At 37.3% G+C, this 20,856-nt stretch overlaps 1 protein-coding gene across 1 annotated transcript in view; it reads right to left on the minus strand.

Annotated features, from left to right (window-relative positions):
• Positions 1-20,856, minus strand: part of glceb (glucuronic acid epimerase b) — a 76,568-nt gene that overhangs the window by 18,537 nt on the left and 37,175 nt on the right. Inside the window, exons 2-3 of the mRNA XM_038275513.1 lie at positions 18,062-18,176; positions 1,257-1,774 (exon numbers count right to left, since the gene is read on the minus strand). Of these exons, the coding sequence (XP_038131441.1) occupies positions 1,257-1,761 (505 nt within the window). The 5' untranslated portion in view covers positions 1,762-1,774; positions 18,062-18,176. The remainder of the gene's footprint in view (positions 1-1,256; positions 1,775-18,061; positions 18,177-20,856) is intronic.

Raw genomic sequence — 20,856 nt, forward strand, 5'->3', positions numbered from 1 at the left:
ATGTTCTGGCTCTTTCATCACAAAAAACATTGATGATCAGAGGTCAAAAAAACCGTCCCAGAATTTCAGCCTCAGTGGTTTGTCAGATATTTGTGAAAAGGTGACCCTAAAATGACTCATTTAGAAACTGCATGTTGATTCTTTAAGTAGCTCATAAAAACGGGAGGGACATACTGTTGGATGCAAGTTTAGCAGCATTTAATTTCATCCCTGTGTGCAGACCTCTATGAAAATAGTTCTTTTTGATGGCTTCAGTGTCATCCACTGTCTAATTCCACTGTGCCAGCAGTTAAAAGAATAAAGCCAAGGAAAAAGAATAATGCATCTCAGGAGAATTAAAAACCCATTCAGGAAAGTTAAATAGCTTAAAAAGAAACCAAATACAGTTTGTAGTGAAAGAAACCTTTAGCATTTTTTTAATTAAACAAAAGCGTATATTTTCTCCAACTACAAACTTCAAAAATGTAGCATGTATGAGGCTGTAGTTCAACATTGTGTCTATCTTCAGTTGCTTCACTGATCTTAAGATAAAAGAATAATAATGAATAACTGTTTTGCACCTAAGTTATTGGGCCACTTATTTATACAAGCAAGAAGCAGAGCTATATTGATGACCGTATAGCTTCAACTAGCCTTTGAAAATGAGTTATTGATCCTTCCTGGCAATTATTTCAGATGGAAACTTAGAAAAAAACAACACTTCTCTGATAAGAAACTGAGGGCATTCTCACAGGCTTACACACAGGTGTTTGTCAGAAGATAAAAACAGATAGAGTACAGATAATGAAAATTTTGAATGGATTTGAACTCATTTCTATTTGGCAATTTTGAGGTTTTTCAATTTAAAAAAAAAGAGCTACAAAGGTAAAACAAAGGTAATCACCAAGGTAAAACTTGATTAGAGAATGTAAAGTTTGTAAATCTTGTAATAGATTAGACAACATAAAGTTTGTAAATCTTGTAATAGTTTAGACAACATAAAGTTTGTAAATCTTGTAATAGATTAGACAACATAAAGTTTGTAAATCTTGTAATAGATTAGACAACATAAAGTTTGTAAATCTTGTAATAGATTAGACAACATAAAGTTTGTAAATCTTGTAATAGATTAGACAACATAAAGTTTGTAAATCTTGTAATAGATTAGACAACATAAAGTTTGTAAATCTTGTAATAGATTAGACAACATAAAGTTTGTAAATCTTGTATATCAAAGAGAGAAACAGATCAGGACCAGGTAATTAAAATCTCCGTACCCTCTACTCCACTGATGCACTTTACACGGTCGCGGACCTCGACATTGTATCCTTCGAAAGACATGAAGACTCCTTCTGGGTGGTAGGGCTCCCGCTGGGCATAGACCTTGGAGTAGCTGTGCTGGAACTCAAAGCGATCGTAGCCATCATACTGCACAATCTTTCCGTATACTTCAAAGTATTTCTCCACCCAGCTGAAGGGAAGGTAGACCTCCGCTCCTTCTCGTCTGCCTTTGATGGTGGATTCATCGTTGATCAGGCAGTCGATTTCTTCATATTTGATTCCACCAACCACGCCAACAACAGGTGGGGGCTCTGGAGGCTGTGGCGGTTGTTGCTGGCTGCTACTGATCTTTGCACTCGGAGCCACAAATGCCGCCCGAGGGAGGAACCGAAGGGAGATGTCACTGGAGCAGCGGTTCCATAACAGCACCGTTATGAGTGTGAAGAGGGCACATATAACTATGAGGGTCTTGTAGTTCACCCGAGCAGCCAGGCAGCGCATTGTCACAACCAGCCTACAAAACATAAGCAAAACATCAGAAGCATGCAAAATGTACATTCACTCAAGTCTGCATTAGGAGAGGTAAACTTTCTTGTGACCTGTAGAGAAAAGCAGAACTTTTTGGGTGAAATTAGTAAGAGTTTTAAAATGCAGGTCATTAAAACTTAACAGTAAACACAAGAAAGTGGATGCATAAGTTTGAATTTACTGTGGGTAAAAAAAAAATTACCAAAAGAAAATAAAACATACAAGGAGACTGAAGAAAAATGCCTTCTATGCAAACATTTTAAGGTCAGATCAAAGAAAAGAATCAAACCGTTTGGCCACAATACAATTTAGGTATGCTTCCAGGGTCATGTTGTTGCTTTCCAACAAAAGACAGCCTTGGGATGTTTGACTTGTTCTGTTTGATAGCTTATCCTTTCCTAGATTTTTAATGTGGATTGATTCCAGGAAGAAGAGCTGGGAGGGTCATAGATGCAAAGTCTGTTCTATAAATAATATTTTAATCTAGCAAAATGTATTTATTTTCTTTTTTACCTGGCAGTGTGCTTAATGTCACATGACAGCATCTGAATGATAAGCATCTCTTGGTTTTACAAAACCTTCAGAATTCCCTGCTTGGTCTCTTTAATTTTGCAAGCCATGGATTTTAAGCATCACACCACAGCCACCCTGTTTGACTGTTGATTCGATCCTGCTTTATATATATATATATATATATATATATATATATATATATATATATATATATATATATATATATATATAAAAAACGACATTTGTTTATTTTAGTGCTGTCAATCGATTTAATTTTTTTAATCGCGATTAATCGCATCAATGCCTGAGTTAACTCGCGATTAATCGCATTTTAATCGCAAATTTTTTTTCAGATTGAAAATCATTTAAATACTCTCGATGACATACAAAAAATACATACAGGCTAGGTTTGTGCCAATGTTCTTTTTTTAAAATGAGAACAGGTCACAGACACTGATTTATGCCATAGAAACATATGGCAAGAAGATGGGGAGGCATATAGCAAAAAATAACAAATATGTAGGCAAAAAAAAAGGCCCTGAAAACAGGCTGATGTAAAAGACAGTCTTTACAGTTAATACAGTCTTTTGAACAAAGACAAGCATTTTACCCTACTGCTATAAAATGTAGTACAGTTAACATTAGATGTTAATTAACCAAGATAATAATGAACAATTTTCAATCAATACATCAAAATCAATAGACCGACATCACTAGATGGAGGTAGTCTATGCTCTAGAAAGTTACTTTTCAGCCTCTTAACAAAAATGAGAACACACACACACCCACTCACCCACACACAGACACACCCACCCACACGCACACACACACACACACCCACCCACACGCACACACACACACACACACACACACACACACACACACACGATACCGACCTGTGGCGAGCACAGACAGCAAGAGTGCCGTAGCAGATTCCATTTCACCTCAGTAATCAGTTTTCTCAGCGTATTTCAGGTTGCTACTAGTTACCAGACACTCAACTTGTTTGTTGGTGGTGGGGCTTAAAGAAAAGGCACTAGCATCACCCAGTGTATGAGCGTCTTTTTTCCTTGAGGAGCTCCGCTCTAGAAGCCTATGAAAAATGCATACACTGGGGGGAAATAGCCCCGCCTTCCCGCAGGCTGCAGCGGGATGTACTTGGAAAATTGTACCATAAAACCACATAGCGTTAATCTCACGTTAAAAAAATTATCGCCGTTAAAATGGCCTCGTGTTAACGCGATAATAACGCGATAATTTTGACAGCACTAGTTTATTTAATGCAATCATCTCAGATAGCAATTAAATGTTTATATTTACAAATAGAGATCTTTCCAGTTTTTATTTTATGAAATATGCGGCACATTTAGCTTTCCATATGCCCCAGTCACATTTGATCCCATTTATAGATTTTTACTTGTGTGATTTCTACTTGTCACACGTTTAAATTAGACTACAAAATGCTCTGTTCAAAATCTTTCCTAAGCAGTTAAGGCTGTACAGTAGGATGGTCAATTTATTCACTTCCACTGCAGCCTTTTTTCAGCAGTGGACGCGCCCTCATTGGTCTGTTCTTAATTATAACTTAATCTAGCAAAGATTGGGAACAAAACCTCGACAGAAAAGGCTGAGTTGTTCCATCAGAGCGCTTTAAGCAATGACCGCCTTCTCGGGCTTCTGCAGGTGAGGTCTTTCTAAAGTTCTGTTTGATCTAAAGCTGATCCTGCGGCTTGAGGCGGCTTCTTCAGGTGAGAACCGCTGTACCTTTCCATTTAAAGTGATGGAGCAACTGACTGGCCATGTACAGAGGGGGAGATTAAGGTTTGTATTTTCTTGTCTCCTCCTGCAGCGCAGCCAGCCTTATGTATGTATAGCAGCTTCACAAACTTCAGAGAAACTGCGTCGACAGCATAACCAGTTAGAAGGAATGGATGGTGGGGGTCTTCCCCAATACCGCAGTAGGTAATCAATAGAAAGTATTTATAGAAAAGGCTAAATTAAAGCTTCAATTTCCTTGCAAACATCTTTAAAAAATAATATTTGTGGCAAAAGATGTAGGAGGCTGATTCAGCCCCCCCCCCGCCGCCCCCCCCCCCCTACCCTGGGCAACTAATCTGGTTGCCCCCCCTGTCGGCAGTTGTGGATGGAATATCATTAATGTTCCCCACAATAGGGAAATTCATGCGTATCAACAACAAAGTAAAAACCAAAAACAGCAACTAGTTTCACACATTTCACTAAGAAACTATAAAATGTTTCACACCTAAAAAAAAGAAACAAAAATCTGAATTAAAAACAGGAATTAAAAATTAGAACAGACTGGAAATGTGCATTACAACAAAAACCTGGTTCAGTATCCAAAGGGATACTGGGTTACTTGGATTATATTAAGTGGACAACATAGCCTGGTGACTGAAACCCATAAATGGTGCATCTTTAGTCAGCATGAGAAAAAGAACCATTCATCCCCCCAAAATAGAAAACTTTTCAAATATTAACACAGCTACAGATATATATATATATATATATTTTTTTTTTTATCTTATTGGCGTTCACTTTTCTATAGTTATCCGTCTCCTACTCCGCTTACCGAGTCAGGCCTTAATCCAAGGACAATGTAGCCTTCCTAATGAGTTTGTCTAAAGTCACTCCCTCTCTGCTATGGATAACCTGCTGCTATAACAAGCTAGTTTATAAATGGCTGATGCCACAAGCGCAGTTTTAACAACTTGAAAATATATATATTAGTCTCTGTCTCCAGGATCAAATTATTTACAGTCAGTTTAAAAATGAGAAACAACTTTTAAGCTTGTATTTCACAGCAATTAGTGTGCTAATAGGGACACCTTTTAAACTGTAAAACTATTTCCACAGAGAGTTAATCATTATGGTTTAGATTGCTATATAAATTTCCCAAATGGACTCTGATGTGAACTGGTGATATATTTTTATTCTAAGGTTGTCGTTTAACTTTAGAGCACTACGCCTCCGACCTGGTCACTTGATACTGCACCTGCAGATCAAACTGAGTCTAAACTCAATTACCCTTTCTAAAAGGTTTACCCCATCACTCATGTCTTGCAATGACAGTTTTGAGTCCACCCATAAGACTTTATTTCAAATGAGCTGCATTAATGTCGCCACTGGGCTATCATTAGTATTGTCTATCCTATATCCACTGCTTAATAAAAAGACCATGCAAAGGTTTTCTTTTCGCAATTATTCAGCGGGTTACCATTTTCTATTGAAAAAGCTTTAATTGCACCACATAAAGCAGACATTTTTCTTCCCCTATTGTGAGTCAGGATTCATGTTTTTCTTTGACATTTCCACCAAGCAAACAAGAAATCAATGCACAACCTTTAGCTTCCTCCTCCACACTAATTACAGCTTACTGCCCACAGAATTTACTGCTAAAGTGAAGACCGAGCAGGGAGAGGGGAAAATCATTACTATCCAAGTTTATTTCACTACCTCATCCTAAATGGGCCCAAGCTAAAAGTAGGAGTGATTAATGTACAATAATTTCAGTGATAGTAATCTACTTCTACAATGCAAAGTCAAATCATTGAGCAAGAGGCATCCAGAACATTGCTGATCTATCAAATAGTTCCAATCAACAAGGATGGTGTACTAAGTGCTTTGAACGGCAAACTTGGAAAGAATGCAAATCATACAATAAGTCATATCGGATTATACTTGCACAATTTGCTGCCCTGTACCGCAGTGTAACATCACAGTCTGATCAATCACTGGGACACTCTTTACCGATATCAGGAGATACGACAGACCAGTAAGGGGATGCAACACCAAACTGACTGAAGCTCCAACTATTGTAGAAAGAAATGCAAGTAATAAAATAAAAATCCCACAGACTGCCCCCTGAAAGATAAGTAGGACTGGTCCTGACAAGGAACTCGGTATAAATGATTGTCTCTTTTTATAGCTCAGTCCTGCTGCTGTTGAGCTTATAGCCTCAGTTGATATACATGGAGGCTTAGGTACAAAAGCATAAACCAATGCCCTCTTTCACAAATGCAACATAGATGTTTTCTTTAGAAAATTAAAAATCTATATATTTTATCACTGCAATTGTGTGAAGTATTTTTTAAAACTTAAAAATTCATATATTGTCTCAAAAAAAAAAAAAAAAGAAATTAAGCATTGGAATAAAAACTTGCAGACTAAGGGCTAGAAGAACACCTTGCACCCAGGTGTTCATGATATCAGCCGCTTAATAATTTTAGGTAGTATGTGGAAAAATGTTAACCTACCAGCAAAAAAAGGGGAAAAAAATAAAAAATAAAACTTCTGATAACACACCGGGGTCAAAGAAAAAACAAAACATAAACAGACGTCCCTTAATCTTCTTTTAAACTGCCAACGACCCTGAATAAGTTGACCTAAAACTCTAAATTCAGCAATTCACTGCCCTCATGGTCAGTCAGGCTGAAGAGCTGCTAAACATTTATCAGAAGACGACTGGGTCAAGAGCAGAGACACGGATTCAAGGTGAAGATGGAAGCAGTAAGACCATGAGGATACACCTAAAGTCAGAGATTACAGAGTTTTTGAGATAGATTAAATAAGAGAGACACCTTGACTGAGTAAACGACCGTACCTGAGTGTGCAGGGTCACCAACACAGGAAAAGACTAAAAAGAGCTTGAGATGTGTGGGTGATGTACTGGTGTGAGCTTGTTTTGATGAGTTAGACCATTTTTAAACGTGGATGAGCTGAAAACATTGCTTAAGCCGTTTCTAAAAGACGTCTGTTAAAACTGCATTTTTCACTTGGAACGTACTAACATATCTGACAGATCCTTGAATCCATCGGACATACAACGATTTCCACAACATATCAGAAGTCAGATTTATTTTTGGAGAATTATTTGTCTTGTTGTGCTTTACAATGTGCAGGATCTTCATTTTAATTCTGACATAGTGTTGTCAATATGGCCAAGGACTGTTATGATCACTATATTTTATGACCAATTTATTCCCAATTTTATGATATTTAGGATTTGTGTAGCAAAATAATGCATTTTTTTATGGAGCCTTCCAAGCATTGATGCTAGAGGATGTTTGGTTCAAAAATATTAAAGATCAATGAAAGTATAACATGCAAAGTAAACATGCTGATTTATTGCATCAAATATCCAATATTCAACTGTAAGGTCTCCATTGCATGATTTCCTAATGCCATGCAACCTTTGGGGAAAGCCTGGAACAAATAATGTAGTTTCTGTAGTTGAATTCTCTCCATGTACCATTTAACAAAATTTTTTGTAAAACAATACAAGAGAGGATGATGGATTTACAGAGTGTTTGCAGTGCTGCAATACATTGGATAGAGATGAGATGGTACTGGTTTTAGTTTCTTACAGTTTGGGTTAGAACTGCTAAACCAGAGGAGCTGATGCTAAGTATAAAACAGAGCGGGTTTGGCACCAGAATCCTTTATTGTAACTTCTGGCACCCCCAGCCAGCCCTCCGTCCTGCTATGTGAATCCTTCCTGAAGCTGATCTAGGTCATCTCTGCCTTTAAATAAGTGCTGACCTCATATTGGCAAGTTAAATCCAGCTTAAACTGGGATTCTCACAGCTACTTTGATGCCATTTACAGCAAAGTAAAAGGCTTATTAGGCTTTGGGAAGGTATGTTTCCGTTGTATTAAGGGTGTTTAATGTGTGATAATAACATTTTAAAAGATGATAAACACAATTAACAAATTGCTTCATGCCTGGGAAAATTACAGACCCTGATATTTTGGCACAAATCCCATACATTTGTTTGTGATTCAAAAGGATTAATTCTAAGTAATTTGTCAAAACCAAAGCTGTCTACTGCATTGCAACACAAGATTGTGTTTAAATACTTATCGCTAAGAGGAAAATTTAATTTTCCCAAAAGACTAAAAACTGAAAAATGTGTGTTGCTTTACAGCATACATATAACAAACTGTTCTATTATTAATGTCCTCTAGATTCAATTTTCACAAATTAAGTCATTTGTAAATCACATTTGCTGCTGAGTAGTAGTTAATTACAAAGCAAACAGCATTTGTGCAGCTTGTTACACACAGTGCTGCATTGTCCCTGATGTATTTTGACCCAGATTTATGTGCATCTATTGGGAGGATGTTCTCTTCAGAAAAACAAGAGCCTTGGCGGTTTCCTAAAAGTCTCAGAATGATTTGTGTTTGTCTTGAAAACTTGAAAACAAATGACCGCCCTTGCTGAGCAGCAAGGACACTAGTTCTGCATTTTAGTCATGTTAAGTAAGAAGACCAAGGTCCTAATGAATACAGATTACAAAAATATTTCTATTTAAAAAAATGTCCTGTGCCAAGGGCAAAAATAAATAAATTTGTTTATAAACAAGTCCCCACAGTCTGTCAATCTATTTGTGTTTGAAATAAACATCACCACTAATGAGCAAGAGCAAAAGGTTAATAAAGTCTTTTCACCAGCTTATTTTGATGTTTATATTTAAAGTATTCAAAGCAAGCTTTTTAGAGATTGTGCTGTACCATGAGGAAAAACTGATGTCTGCCATCACATGAAAATCAAGGAGCTTTACCAGAACATAATCTTTATTTTTGCAACACCTTTGAATTGTGCTGCTTTGGGGAACTCACTTTTTAGCATAGTCCACGTATAGTGGGATCAGAGGTGTGGAATTTGGTACTCTTCATTAATTGATGGCATAAGTTATAACAGGGCTGGTCAAAAGAACTGATTTTTACTGTTACAGTCATTCACTACGATAACAGGCGAAGAATTTCCCATGTAGATAAAGGAAATAAACTTAACTCTACCGTTTTTTGCTGGTGGCTGGCATTTCCTTCCCCTTTTAGACACTGAAGTATGTGTGTAATCACATGACTCCACCGATCCAGTCCGATCAGAAGTGTCAAAAATGGCGGATAAGCCCAGTAAAGAAGTGTCTAAAATTGCTGTAAATTAAATTACATCAGTTAATCCTGGAGAGCCGAGCGAGGCAGAGATGCAGCTGAGCATGCAGAGAAGAAGTCGAGAGCACATTGTCGGAGGTGAGCGGGAGGCAGACTGGTTTTTAGCAAGGGTGTATGAGTTTAAACAATGTGCATTGTTCTGCACACTCGAAATTTAATTTAAAGAAAACTCCAACCTCTTCCAGCATCTACAGCACAACCACGCTGTTGAGTTCAAAGATGTGCAAAAGGCTCCATTGAGCAAAAATGTTTGCTAGAGGTAACATTTTTCTCTTGTTCAGTGAGACATTGTTAAATGTTTAACCCTGAATGGGTACAAGACTGTAAAATGTATTTGAAAGTAATGTGTTAGCCGATTTATTAAATAAATAAATGATGAATAGATCAGTTGCATTTCCTGCACATGCTTTTATTCTTGATAGAGGAGCCGGAGCATTTATTGTGCATTTATCATTATCGAGTTAAACCTGCCAAATTTATTGTGATATTAATTTGAGATCATATCACCAAGTCCTAAGTTATACTTCAGGTTGCATGCGTCCACATAGCAGCGTCATATTAAACAATGTGATCATCTGGTGATGTGCTTGACTTAAGGGTATAGTGGGGGATTTTTTTTTTTAATTCGCAAAAATCTTAGGGAAAAAAATGCACATGCACAGCCCTGTACCCATCCCAGAGGGAACATCTATTAAACGCGTGCGAGAGCATGCACAAACCCATCTCTCCTTGTGCATGCTCTATTCGTAGAACCTTTTTCTCTTATGACCCTTGGCCATTTTCAAAGAACTGCGGTGAAAAAGGTGAGCTTCAATGACTGTCTGAAAACCGTAGTTCACCACAGATATACGCCTGAAAGTGCGCATGCACAGAAAAACTGGACAAGCATGTAGGACAACCTTACGTAAACATATCACCAGAATGATTGACAATTAGGAGGACCACTGATTTAGATGATCCACTAGAAATAAAAGATTATCCACTATACCTTTTACTTACCTAAAAGTTATTCTGATAGCAGAGTTAGAATATCATTATATATTATGGTATTTCTTAACTTAACAATAGCATAATATGAAATGCACCAACTGTTTCTGCACCATCAAATGCCAAACTGTATCCCTGCAAACATGCACATAGGTTTAAGGTTCTTTTCTTAGAGGTGAAATTTTAATAATGTTTTCTGCAGTAACCCATTTCCCCAAATTAGAGCAATGACTATTATACTAACGAAATTTTAAATTTCAGGTATATAAATAAAAACTAAAATTGTCTAGCTGCAGGTTCTTGAAAATTGTAACATCACTCATTGGGGGAAAAAATGAAGTTTATATTAGATGACATTACGATAACCCGTCATCACATTTCTCTCCTGTTGAAATGAGGTTTGAGTTCCGCTTGCAATGTGTCAGGCACGCTTTGAACAAAATACAATAGGATTACAGTTAAATGATTCTGCTGACCACTCTGTTAACCCAGTCAGCCTGATCTGTGGCCCTCCATTCACTGTTCCTGTTCAATCCCCAAGGCACGCTTTAGGGAACAAATGTGCTTTCCGAGCTCTTTATCAACATTAACAAGATTATTTGATCTAAAAACAAATGATGGGCAGTAAAATCCTACCATAGAATTTAATAAATGCTTGCTTTCATAGCTGAATATAAGAAAAAGCACAGGGATATTTTTAGCGGAGTTCATAATATTTTCCCGAAGAATCATTGCTCTCATGATATTAAAGTCCAATATCAAGAGTTCTGCACCATTTGGTAATCTCTATGCCTTTGAACAGAGTGGTTTACCCCTATACCAAATTGATGCCTTTTATTTATTTTCACAATACACCAGCTGTTCTCCACATAGCAGGTTAAGCTGGTTTATAAATACTATAAGTCGGATTGTGAGAGGTGGCAAATCAAAGCTGTGCTAAAATATAATTTAGCCACAGAAGAAAAGGATCAGTTAGCCCCTTGTTTCCCTCAACTTCTTTTAATAAAAAAGGTATATTACATGTAGAATCCATGGAACACGAAAAAGAAACAAGGGGGTTTATTTTTTTGGAATGGTGGTATATCTGGCAATATTTTTTCTGTTTGACTTTCAGTTCTTTTAAATAAATTACCATTAGTTTGCTATAAAACATTTAGCTTACTTGATAAAAATGTATTATGATAGAAGCTTATGATAGAAGGTATGTGTGATAATAAAAAAAAGATCCATTAAAAAGGTGAGCTTCTTTTTTAATTGTAGGTCGAGCCCCAAACTATGCAAGCATCAGCCTCGCAAAACTTTTAACACTGGGAAACATTGTCCTTTTTGATGTGCCATGGTTTGCAATCAATCATTTGGACTGTTTTTCCCTAAGGAGTTATGTTCACAAAATAAAACAAACCAAAAAAAATCTACTTAAGCAAGAACACTTAAGAGTTGTATCACACCTAACTTTGCTAAAGCTAATGATCTGCAGCTCACGCACAGAAATGCTGACAAGTTCACACTGAAGCAGAAAGTGGAAAAAGCTTCACCAAGGTTCAGCAACTTCACCTCCCCGATGAATCCCTGAGGTCCTATCACAGCCGCGCCTAGTAATACAAAGCATCTTTGCTGTTACCAAAGAAGCTTTAAACTTTTTATGGAAATTCTTTGTAACTGTTCATAAAATAGATCCCTAAATAGTCAAAAGCAGCATGCTTTTAGGCTAATCACATGCGCCTATGTGGAGATCATCAGACCATCTTCTAATAAGCCCAAAGAGAATAAGCAACAGATTGTATAATAATGAGCCTATAAACCCTAACAAATGTACTGAAAAGAAAATGCATGTTAAACTAACTGGTGATTTATGTCAATACCAAAAACATCATTTTTTTAAATAGTTTATGGAGTGTTGTTCATGGGGTTGGGTGAGAGTGGAGACCTGACAAAAGGAAATGTAAAACTCAGCTCTCACTCTGCATAATGAGCTATCTGCGACAGAAAATTCATTCTTTAAAAATAGCAAAGGAAGCAATAGCTTCACCAAACATAGTTACAGCAGAATCTTGAAACATATTCACAAGCAAACAGTCGTAACGGTGTATTAAAAATCCATTAAAGCCATGCATAGTGAATAATGAACAGTGCACACGTCTTCCAAAGTTCATCTTGAGTCCAAATCTTCATAGCCTCTTCAGACTGTGCTGAATGGAGGGATACTTGAATATCAGTGCAAGAAGCTATACTATGTATAAACTTCATATTGGCTTAACTTGAAACTCCAGCTAAATCCTGTAAGCCACAGAACCCTAGCAGGAAACTCCTGAGATTAGACATTTAGGGTGAAGGCAGCTGAAAGAGATGGATGAGGATAGGATGGAGAAACTCCAAGGTGAAATGAGCTGTGAAACCACAGACTTGTAACCATGATCTCAATGATTGGCACGTTATGGGTTAATGAGAATGTACTGAGGCACTTTCTGCTGCGTGCTGGTTTAGATGGTGGTGTCATTTATCTTAGATGAGCAGCTTTTCCTTTGTAAAGGAGTGTGCGTTGGAGACATAAGGGAGGTGTGTTGGTGGAGGCATAGGTTGTCACAAAGTGAAGTGTGAAAAGGCACTGGTGTTGAAGTTGTGAGACAGGACACTTTTTTCCTTTATACTAGTCAGCGTTAAATTGTGGAATGCATGCAAAGTTCTCTTTGACTGAATTGGAACAGATGAGACGTGCATTTCTACTTAAGAGTTTTGTCTTTTTTGCAGACTTTCCAGACATTTAAGCGTGTTCCTCCCATTAAAGGAGTTAGGTACCAGTCTGAGACAGCTAGTAAGTAATCAGCTTATTCCGCAGCTAAGAGGCATTTTAGCTCATTTGAAGGCTGTGTGTGTGAACAGGTTGGTATTATGGATTTATGGACAACAGAAATGCTTAATAAACTTAATTCTGGAGGACACCAAGGCTGCTTGAATCTTTATTACAAACATAAACTTGTTCTTTTTTATGTGTTTCACAAATGCAAGTCTAATGCAGATAGATTTAGCTTAAAAGATAATGTGCTTTGTTTTATGGTCCTTAACTATAAGAGGTATTTCCTAATTTATTTCTTACACTGTAGTTTTTAAAATTAGTTTATTTTTTACTATAGAGATTTCTAATAAAAAACTAAAATGATGTTTCAATTTATCCATTTCTTTTGGAGTTTTGCAATAACAAAATTAACAGTCACTCAGTTGGGTGTTGTTGTTTTTTGCATGCAAGCTACAGCAAATGTAGAGAAATCATGTAGGTCAGCATAGTGCTTTAGGTTATAATGGTTTGATCAGGGGTTCATATTTGTTATATAAATAAGTGCAATTAAAGACATTTCTATCTTTGAAACTTTCCACATAAAATGCAAAACCTTTGTCTTTCAGTCTAAGGAAGATTTTCTCTTTGCATGTGATTTACGATAAACTAAAGAACACAAATAAAAATGGGTTTGGTTTGATTAACCAGAGTTATCTGAAGATAAATAAAAAGTGTCAAATTGTTGATAATTTTTTTTACAAAAGTTCAGAGTCTGAAAAAAATCCTAACTTATAAACAGTTTTCTGCATAAATACAAACTCAATTTTGATTTGGCCAGAGTGACAAACAAGCACATTCAATGATTATTAACAGCAGCATTTCCTCTATTGTTTGTTAAGACTGATGTAGTATAAACTGGAAGTAAGATTTAACAATAATTAGAGACTTCACACTCAGATTTTTCTAACCATTATACATTTTTAGCATGTCTATTTCTTCTTTTTTTATTTAAAACGGAGCAAAGTCACCATGGTTGACCAAACCGATTATTTCCATGGACATATATTTAGGTTTCGAATTTAAATAATAAGCAAAATCATTGGTCAACTTTCAAAGACCGCTGTCTTGTCTTGATTGCTGAGAAGAGATGATTTATAATTACTTTAGTGTTTCAATGGCTGATTAAAAAAATAATAATAATAAAATAACAGAAAACAAAACAAACAAAAACAGTGTTTGGTGGTTTAGAAGGTGTTGCATTGAGTCATAACAAAACTTAACCTCCCACTCAAAAAAAACACATCTTGCTTAAAGCTGTAAATAATGTGTGATTATCTTTCCTCCTACGTTACTTAAAAGACAGGAAAATGCACAATTAGGGAGACCTTCACCAAGCAGTCCCACCGACACAAATCTGTAACACAAACAACAATCCTGCTTTGTTCGAAAGCAGTCAGTAAGTGAGTAAACTGCTTTGAGGTTAATACGTGAGTGTGTTTTACTGAAGAGGATTAGGCAAGGCATTACCACAAAGCTTATAGCCAGAGTCTGTAGGGGGATTAAAACATCCAAGACTCAAATGAAGGGGTTAGAAAAGAAAAATCACAGGATTGTTTGAGAAGGAGGTCAAGCAAAGTGCTTGTCCTACAAAGACAAAGTAAACCTGGAAAAAGCAGGGAAGAAAATGATGTCAAACGCTGCAGTAGGATTTGAGAGCAACTGCATTTATTAGGCCAAATCTGAAGTAATAGAAATAGAAAGACTGAAATAGCTTTTAGCACTGTTTTCTGAACTCACTAAACTCCATACTCACATTAGACCAGGGGTAACCAATTAAAAATTAGCGGGGTCCGAATAAAGAAAATCAACAACCAGTAAAGTTCCGGAGACATTTTTAACTATAATCCCTTACTTTAAAAAGAATTTAACACTTAAATAAAATGAGCGTTTATGCATCCATGTTATACATTGAATTTTGAATAAAAAAATATAAAAAATAGAACCTTTTTTTTCCATTTTAAAATCTAAATTGTTTTTGTAGTAGAGAACAACAACCAATCTTTTAGTTTGGTATAAAGACAATTTCCTGAGTCACTTTTTTTTTTTTTTCATAAAACACCTGAACTGACCGTTTATTATTATTTTTCCTTTCTTTTTTTCTGGCTTAATGAGAGCAGTGGGCTTTAGGTTGACATGAAAGGCTTTAAACCTGGGTTTGAATGCCATTCTCAATTAAATATCAAGGTGCTCGTTTTGAGCCTGGATCTATATTTATTTTTGATTATGTTCATGGTGGAGAATCCTGCTTCACAGCAGCACGTTGAGCCAAACATACTAAAAATGTGCAGGGTCATTTTTTCCTCATAGTCTTCTCCTTCTTTCCCATCGCCCGGCTGGCCACAGGTTTTCCTGCTGTGTCTAAAAGTAGCAGCAGCAGCAGCAACTCAGACTGACAGCAGCTCATTGGCTAATTTGCATCATGTGTAGCCTGGTCCCGGACACTCTGGGGGGCTTTACGGTACAAAACGGGAGAAGCGGCACAAGTGACGTTTAGACACCGTCGTCGGACAACATGCAGTAATTTATAAATGTTTTAAATCAGGTTGGGTCCGGATTAGCCAGCAGGTGTTTACAGATCCGGACCGCTAATCTGTGATCTCTGCATTAGACCATTCTACATTTCTAGAGGGCCTTAATCATAACTTTGTGAAAACTATTCCAAACTGGTGGGAAGCCAGAGGTCAGCCATATTAGTTTTTTAATAAGGTAATATAATCTAAAATTAGATTAGATTAATGCTGTCTCTTTGCATATATGCCCCCTGTGAACATTCATCCATACTAGACATAAATGAGGTAAAACTACATACTCAATGAGCAGAATCGTCCTACTTTGAAATCGTCTGCATATAGCAAATTTATATTGTGACTAGGGCTGCAACAACGAATCGATAAAATCGATAAAAATCAAATTTTAAAAGCGTTGGCAACGAATTTCATCATCGATTAGTTGTGTCGCACGATTAATGCGTCATCCGCCGCTGTCGTCATCACATCCACTTGACTGAAACGGGGGAAGAAAAAAAAAATACGGCAGCGCCGCAGGTGCAGTGTTGCCAACTCAGCGATATTTAGCGACTTTTCAGAGCCCTCCAGTGACTATTTTTCAAAAAAGCGACTAGCGACAAATCTGGCGACTTTATCGTGTCACTGGCGACTTTTGGAGACTCTTAGTTAAAGCATGTATCGTTCCTCCAGCGGCAGCTGCTGCCATGGGGCGCCTCCCCCATTCCAACCCCGGTCTACCGCTCCTGCAGGAGTCCCTCTCAGCGCTGCAGTCAGAGCGGCAGGATGTTTACCCTCAGCGTCCAGACTGCAAATGAAGCGCGCATGCGCCGGGATTGACGGCGCAGATTGATCACAATAATTAAAATAGCCTGCGCTTTGTAAAGTGAAAAAAGTCGTAACATGCAACTTTTGTCAAAACAAATTAACATGGCACGGAAGCACCACTGTTATGATGCAGCACCCGAAATAGAAACACGTTGGAGCCTTCTATGGCAGTGAAGAGAGCTGATCAGCAGGATGAGTAACCATGTTTGTTTTGTTTTAAAGTGGGGAAACGTAACGTTAGTTTCTCAGGTAGCTCATCTGATGCTTTCCTTACCTTGTTAGTAGGTTACAGACAGTGATAAGGTTGGCTACTTATTTTACTTTAAATTTCATTTGAATTAGCTTAAGCAGCGTTTATATTTTCTTTATAAATAAATTAACTTGCAAATTATGAGGGCAAGGCTTTTAAAGTTTAAATCTTCTGGCAAAGATAAAGAAGATCCTGCAATTTATGGAAGTAAAGCAGAATAAAATCCAGCAAGATCAGTAATATGTCAATTAATTATATGCCACATTCCCATTTAAATATCTGTCTTTGGAGGATGTGTTTTTTAGCACCCCTAGTTCTCTCATTTTTATTCCAAATACAATTTATAATTTGAATCACAGGGCTATTTTTATCTCTATGGTAAAGTATTTTCTCAAGTAGCAACTTTAACTGCTATACTTTCCTGTCTTAAAAGGCAGAACTCTTCTAGTCTAAAAGAAACTCATTTGTTGAAATGGGGGGACCTATTGTTTGAGCCCCTTAGGAGCTTTTAAAAACAAAAATGTCTTTTTTTGCGCTTTATGAAACAAAGTAGCCTATATTTTGTGGATGTACAGCTACATTTCTCATGTAAGTTTGCATAGTTTTAACACAAACATTTATTTTTCATATTGCACCAGTACAGTTAATGAGCAACCTGTACTTGTGTGCTTGTTTGTTCTGTCTAAAATGTTTATTTTGGAATAAAGAGGTTAATATGAAAAATATTTTTTGTCCGATTCATCGATTAATCGAAAAAATAATAGGCCGATTCATCGATTTTTAAAATAATCGTTAGTTGCAGCCCTAATTGTGACATAACAAAAACAGACTGGTCTGCAGAATGAGAAAAAATTTTCATTCTAGTCTGCAAAGAATTAAAACAAAGCTGGGCAAAACATTATTATTAAACAGTGAGTGTAAAACGAGGTTTGGCTCTAAAAAGAGTTTAATATGTTTGCATGGTGACATTTTTAAGCCTTCCACAGCAGACACAATTATCTTTGTTATACAAGCTAATGAACCTTGTCCAAGTTGAAAGATCCAGAGTTTCTTATACTATCATAACTGATTCAAAGGAGGAACATAAAGGGCTTAGGGGTCCTAGTAACAGACATGCTTATGTATTTCATCATACAGACAAGACTGCAGTTTCCATGCAGTTTGAAGATACAAGAATTAATTTGTATAATGAAGTCAAGATGATATCTGCATGTAAAGGAGGCTGTAGTAGATAAAGTGTTACTTCATTAAAACGACAAAAACAATGAATGTTAGAACAAGGTCACAGTCAAAAGGCATACTTCTATTCTCTGAACTAGTCGGTCCTGGAGAACCTTGAAGATATTCCTGATTTGTGACAAAGACAGCTATATGGTGACTGACCTCTCCAGTTGCTTCAAAAATAAACAAACAGCTGGATCAACATGCCGTCCAACTTCATCATAGTCTGCCAACAGTTCGATCCTCTGCTTCTTCCAACCTGCAGCTTCTTCAGCACCTAAACATAAAAGAAGAAATGTGAACCCCACTTTCAAGATTTTTGAAAATGCATGACGTACAAATATGGAATTTTAGATGCATGACATGCAAGGACATGGCTACAAAGACTAACTGTTTGCCTCCTCTCTCATGCTCTTGTTTGGAATATTAAACAAAATTAAATAGGAAGAGTGAGATTTTTTGCGCTGATTAACTGCTCTGGATGTTTTCAAACGAATGATAATTTGGAACAAACTAATTGGGGAAAAATCCTCTGCAGTTTCACAGTCTCTGGGACTCCAGTCTAAGTGACAACTAAGTGACAACAATGCTGTCATCACTACTCAAAAGAAGAAGGTCCTAAGCATAGTCAAAGCAGTACTGAGCTAAAATGAGATTATTCCTAACAAAAATTGCACCTTACATTTTCTTTGATATGCTTTACATTTTCCTCAGATTAAAAATGTCTTAAGCTTGCATTTGACATTTAAGTAAATATTAAAATGAAAAAATCCGAAGAAGCAAGACGTATAAGAAAAATATGACCAATTAAAGTAAAACATTGCATTTTATGTATTAATTACGTAATTGGCAGTTTAGCACAGATTCCGGGAAAAAAAATAATAACTTTGTACCGCAGTTGCTTTTATGAATAGCAAAAGGGTAGATATTGTTTGGTAAAGCATGAGTCATGTATTTGGTTACACAAATTGCTGGAAAATATACCTCTAAAGCACAAAGACGGATCTGAACCATGCAAAATTTGTGCTCAGTTTGGAAAAAAAAAAAAAAAGTTAAATGTTCCAAGAAACTACAGCACTAGAGGGAACATAGGGTTACCATTCCATATGCTTATACTCATATCTTGGGGGAATGGCGGCTTAGTGGTTAGGGCATAGAGTTCTGAGTTGGAGCCCCATTCCCACAGACCGCCACTCTGGGTCTTAACCCCACACTGGTCCCTGGGCGCCGCACAATGGCAGCCCACTGCTTCCCAAGGGGATGGGTTAAAGGCAGAGAATTTATTTCTCATTGGGAGATCAATAAAGTTCAATTTTTTTTCTCTTTACATGTGCTCTGATAGTAAAGGACCACATACTAGCATAATTTCCCCTCTAATAGCCTGTATAATTATGCACATGAATATTCCAGCTCAGTAAGCAGCAGTGATGCCCCATAAAATAAGACATGAAGCAGAAGAAGGAGCAGTGGTAGCAGCAGCATGCTAACTGGTCAAATGCTCAATAACTTTAAGCAGCCAGACTATTAAGGAGCCATGTCAGTGGTGTGGAGGTACTCCCAAGTGAAAAAGCCCCTGCACATTTATAGGGATATCCCTTAGCTTAGCTCAGCATCCAGACTCTGGTCTGTAAGCAGTTTTTGATGCTCTGAAAACTTTGAAAGCAAAACTCAAGGTAGACTTAATCTCGTGGAAGACTGACTGCAAGTTATGTAAAGAAATGTTATAGGTAGTAAGAAGAAAACAAGCTCAACGTCTCAACTTTATTCAATTCAAGGTAAATTTCCACCTTTGCCTGCTTAGCACATCAGAGAATATGATCAGATAGATGCAACAGCGAAGCCATGTACAAAAGGGAAAGAGCAAACTGTTCTTCTTAAGGCAGTTAAGGTCCTTCAGTGTTTGCAGCAAAATGCTGCATATCTTCTATAAGTCTGTTGAGCAGAGTGTGATCTCTTCTGCCACCATCTGCGGCTAATACAGAAGGCTGGCTCTGTTCGGAGAGAATATCAGAGAATATTTCTTCATAAAGTGAAGAACATCATGGGAACCAGTGAGTATCCTCTTCAGAAAATTGTTAAACAACAACAAAGTGTCTTCAGTGAGAGGCTTCTCTAGATGATCCTTCCTGCCTACAGCTAACAACAACCATAATAACTTATTGAAAACCTGCCCTTGGGTTATTGCTGCATTTAATTATAATTCAATAACATATTGTTGATTTGAATTAAATGTAATTATGATTAACCTTCCATCAGTAATCTATGTAGGCAAGTACTACAATGTCATTGCTTGTAGAAAGCAATGACATTGATAGAAGTCTTTGAACCAATTTTACTGTATGATCTGGTTGAATCGTTTCTGTGAAGTGCCGGCAGAGGACATACACTATATTGCCAAAAGTATTTGCTCACCTGCCTTGACTCACATATGAGCTTAAGTGACATCCCGTTCCTAATCCATAGGGTTCAATATGACGTCGGTCCACCCTTTGCAGCTAGAACAGCTTCAACTCTTCTGGGAAGGCTGTCCACAAGGTTTAGGAGTGTGTTTATGGGAATTTTTGACCATTCTTCCAGAAGCGCATTTGTGAGGTCGCACACTGATGTTGGACGAGAAGGCCTGGCTCTCAGTCTCCGCTCTAATTCATCCCAAAGGTGTTCTATCGGGTTGAGGTCAGGACTCTGTGCAGGCCAGTCAAGTTCATCCACACCAGACTCTGTCATCCATGTCTTTATGGACCTTGCTTTGTGCACTGGTGCACAGTCATGTTGGAAGAGGAAGGGGCCAGCTCCAAACTGTTCCCACAAAGTTGGGAGCATGGAATTGTCCAAAATGTCTTGGTATGCTGAAGCATTCAGAGTTCCTTTCACTGGAACTAAGGGGCCAAGCCCAGCTCCTGAAAAACAACCCCACACCATAATCCCCCCTCCACCAAACTTTACACTTGGCACAATGC

The sequence above is a fragment of the Cyprinodon tularosa genome, unplaced genomic scaffold (assembly GCF_016077235.1).
Source record: "Cyprinodon tularosa strain WSP-4 unplaced genomic scaffold, ASM1607723v1 ctg1000, whole genome shotgun sequence".
Lineage (NCBI taxonomy): Eukaryota > Metazoa > Chordata > Actinopteri > Cyprinodontiformes > Cyprinodontidae > Cyprinodon > Cyprinodon tularosa.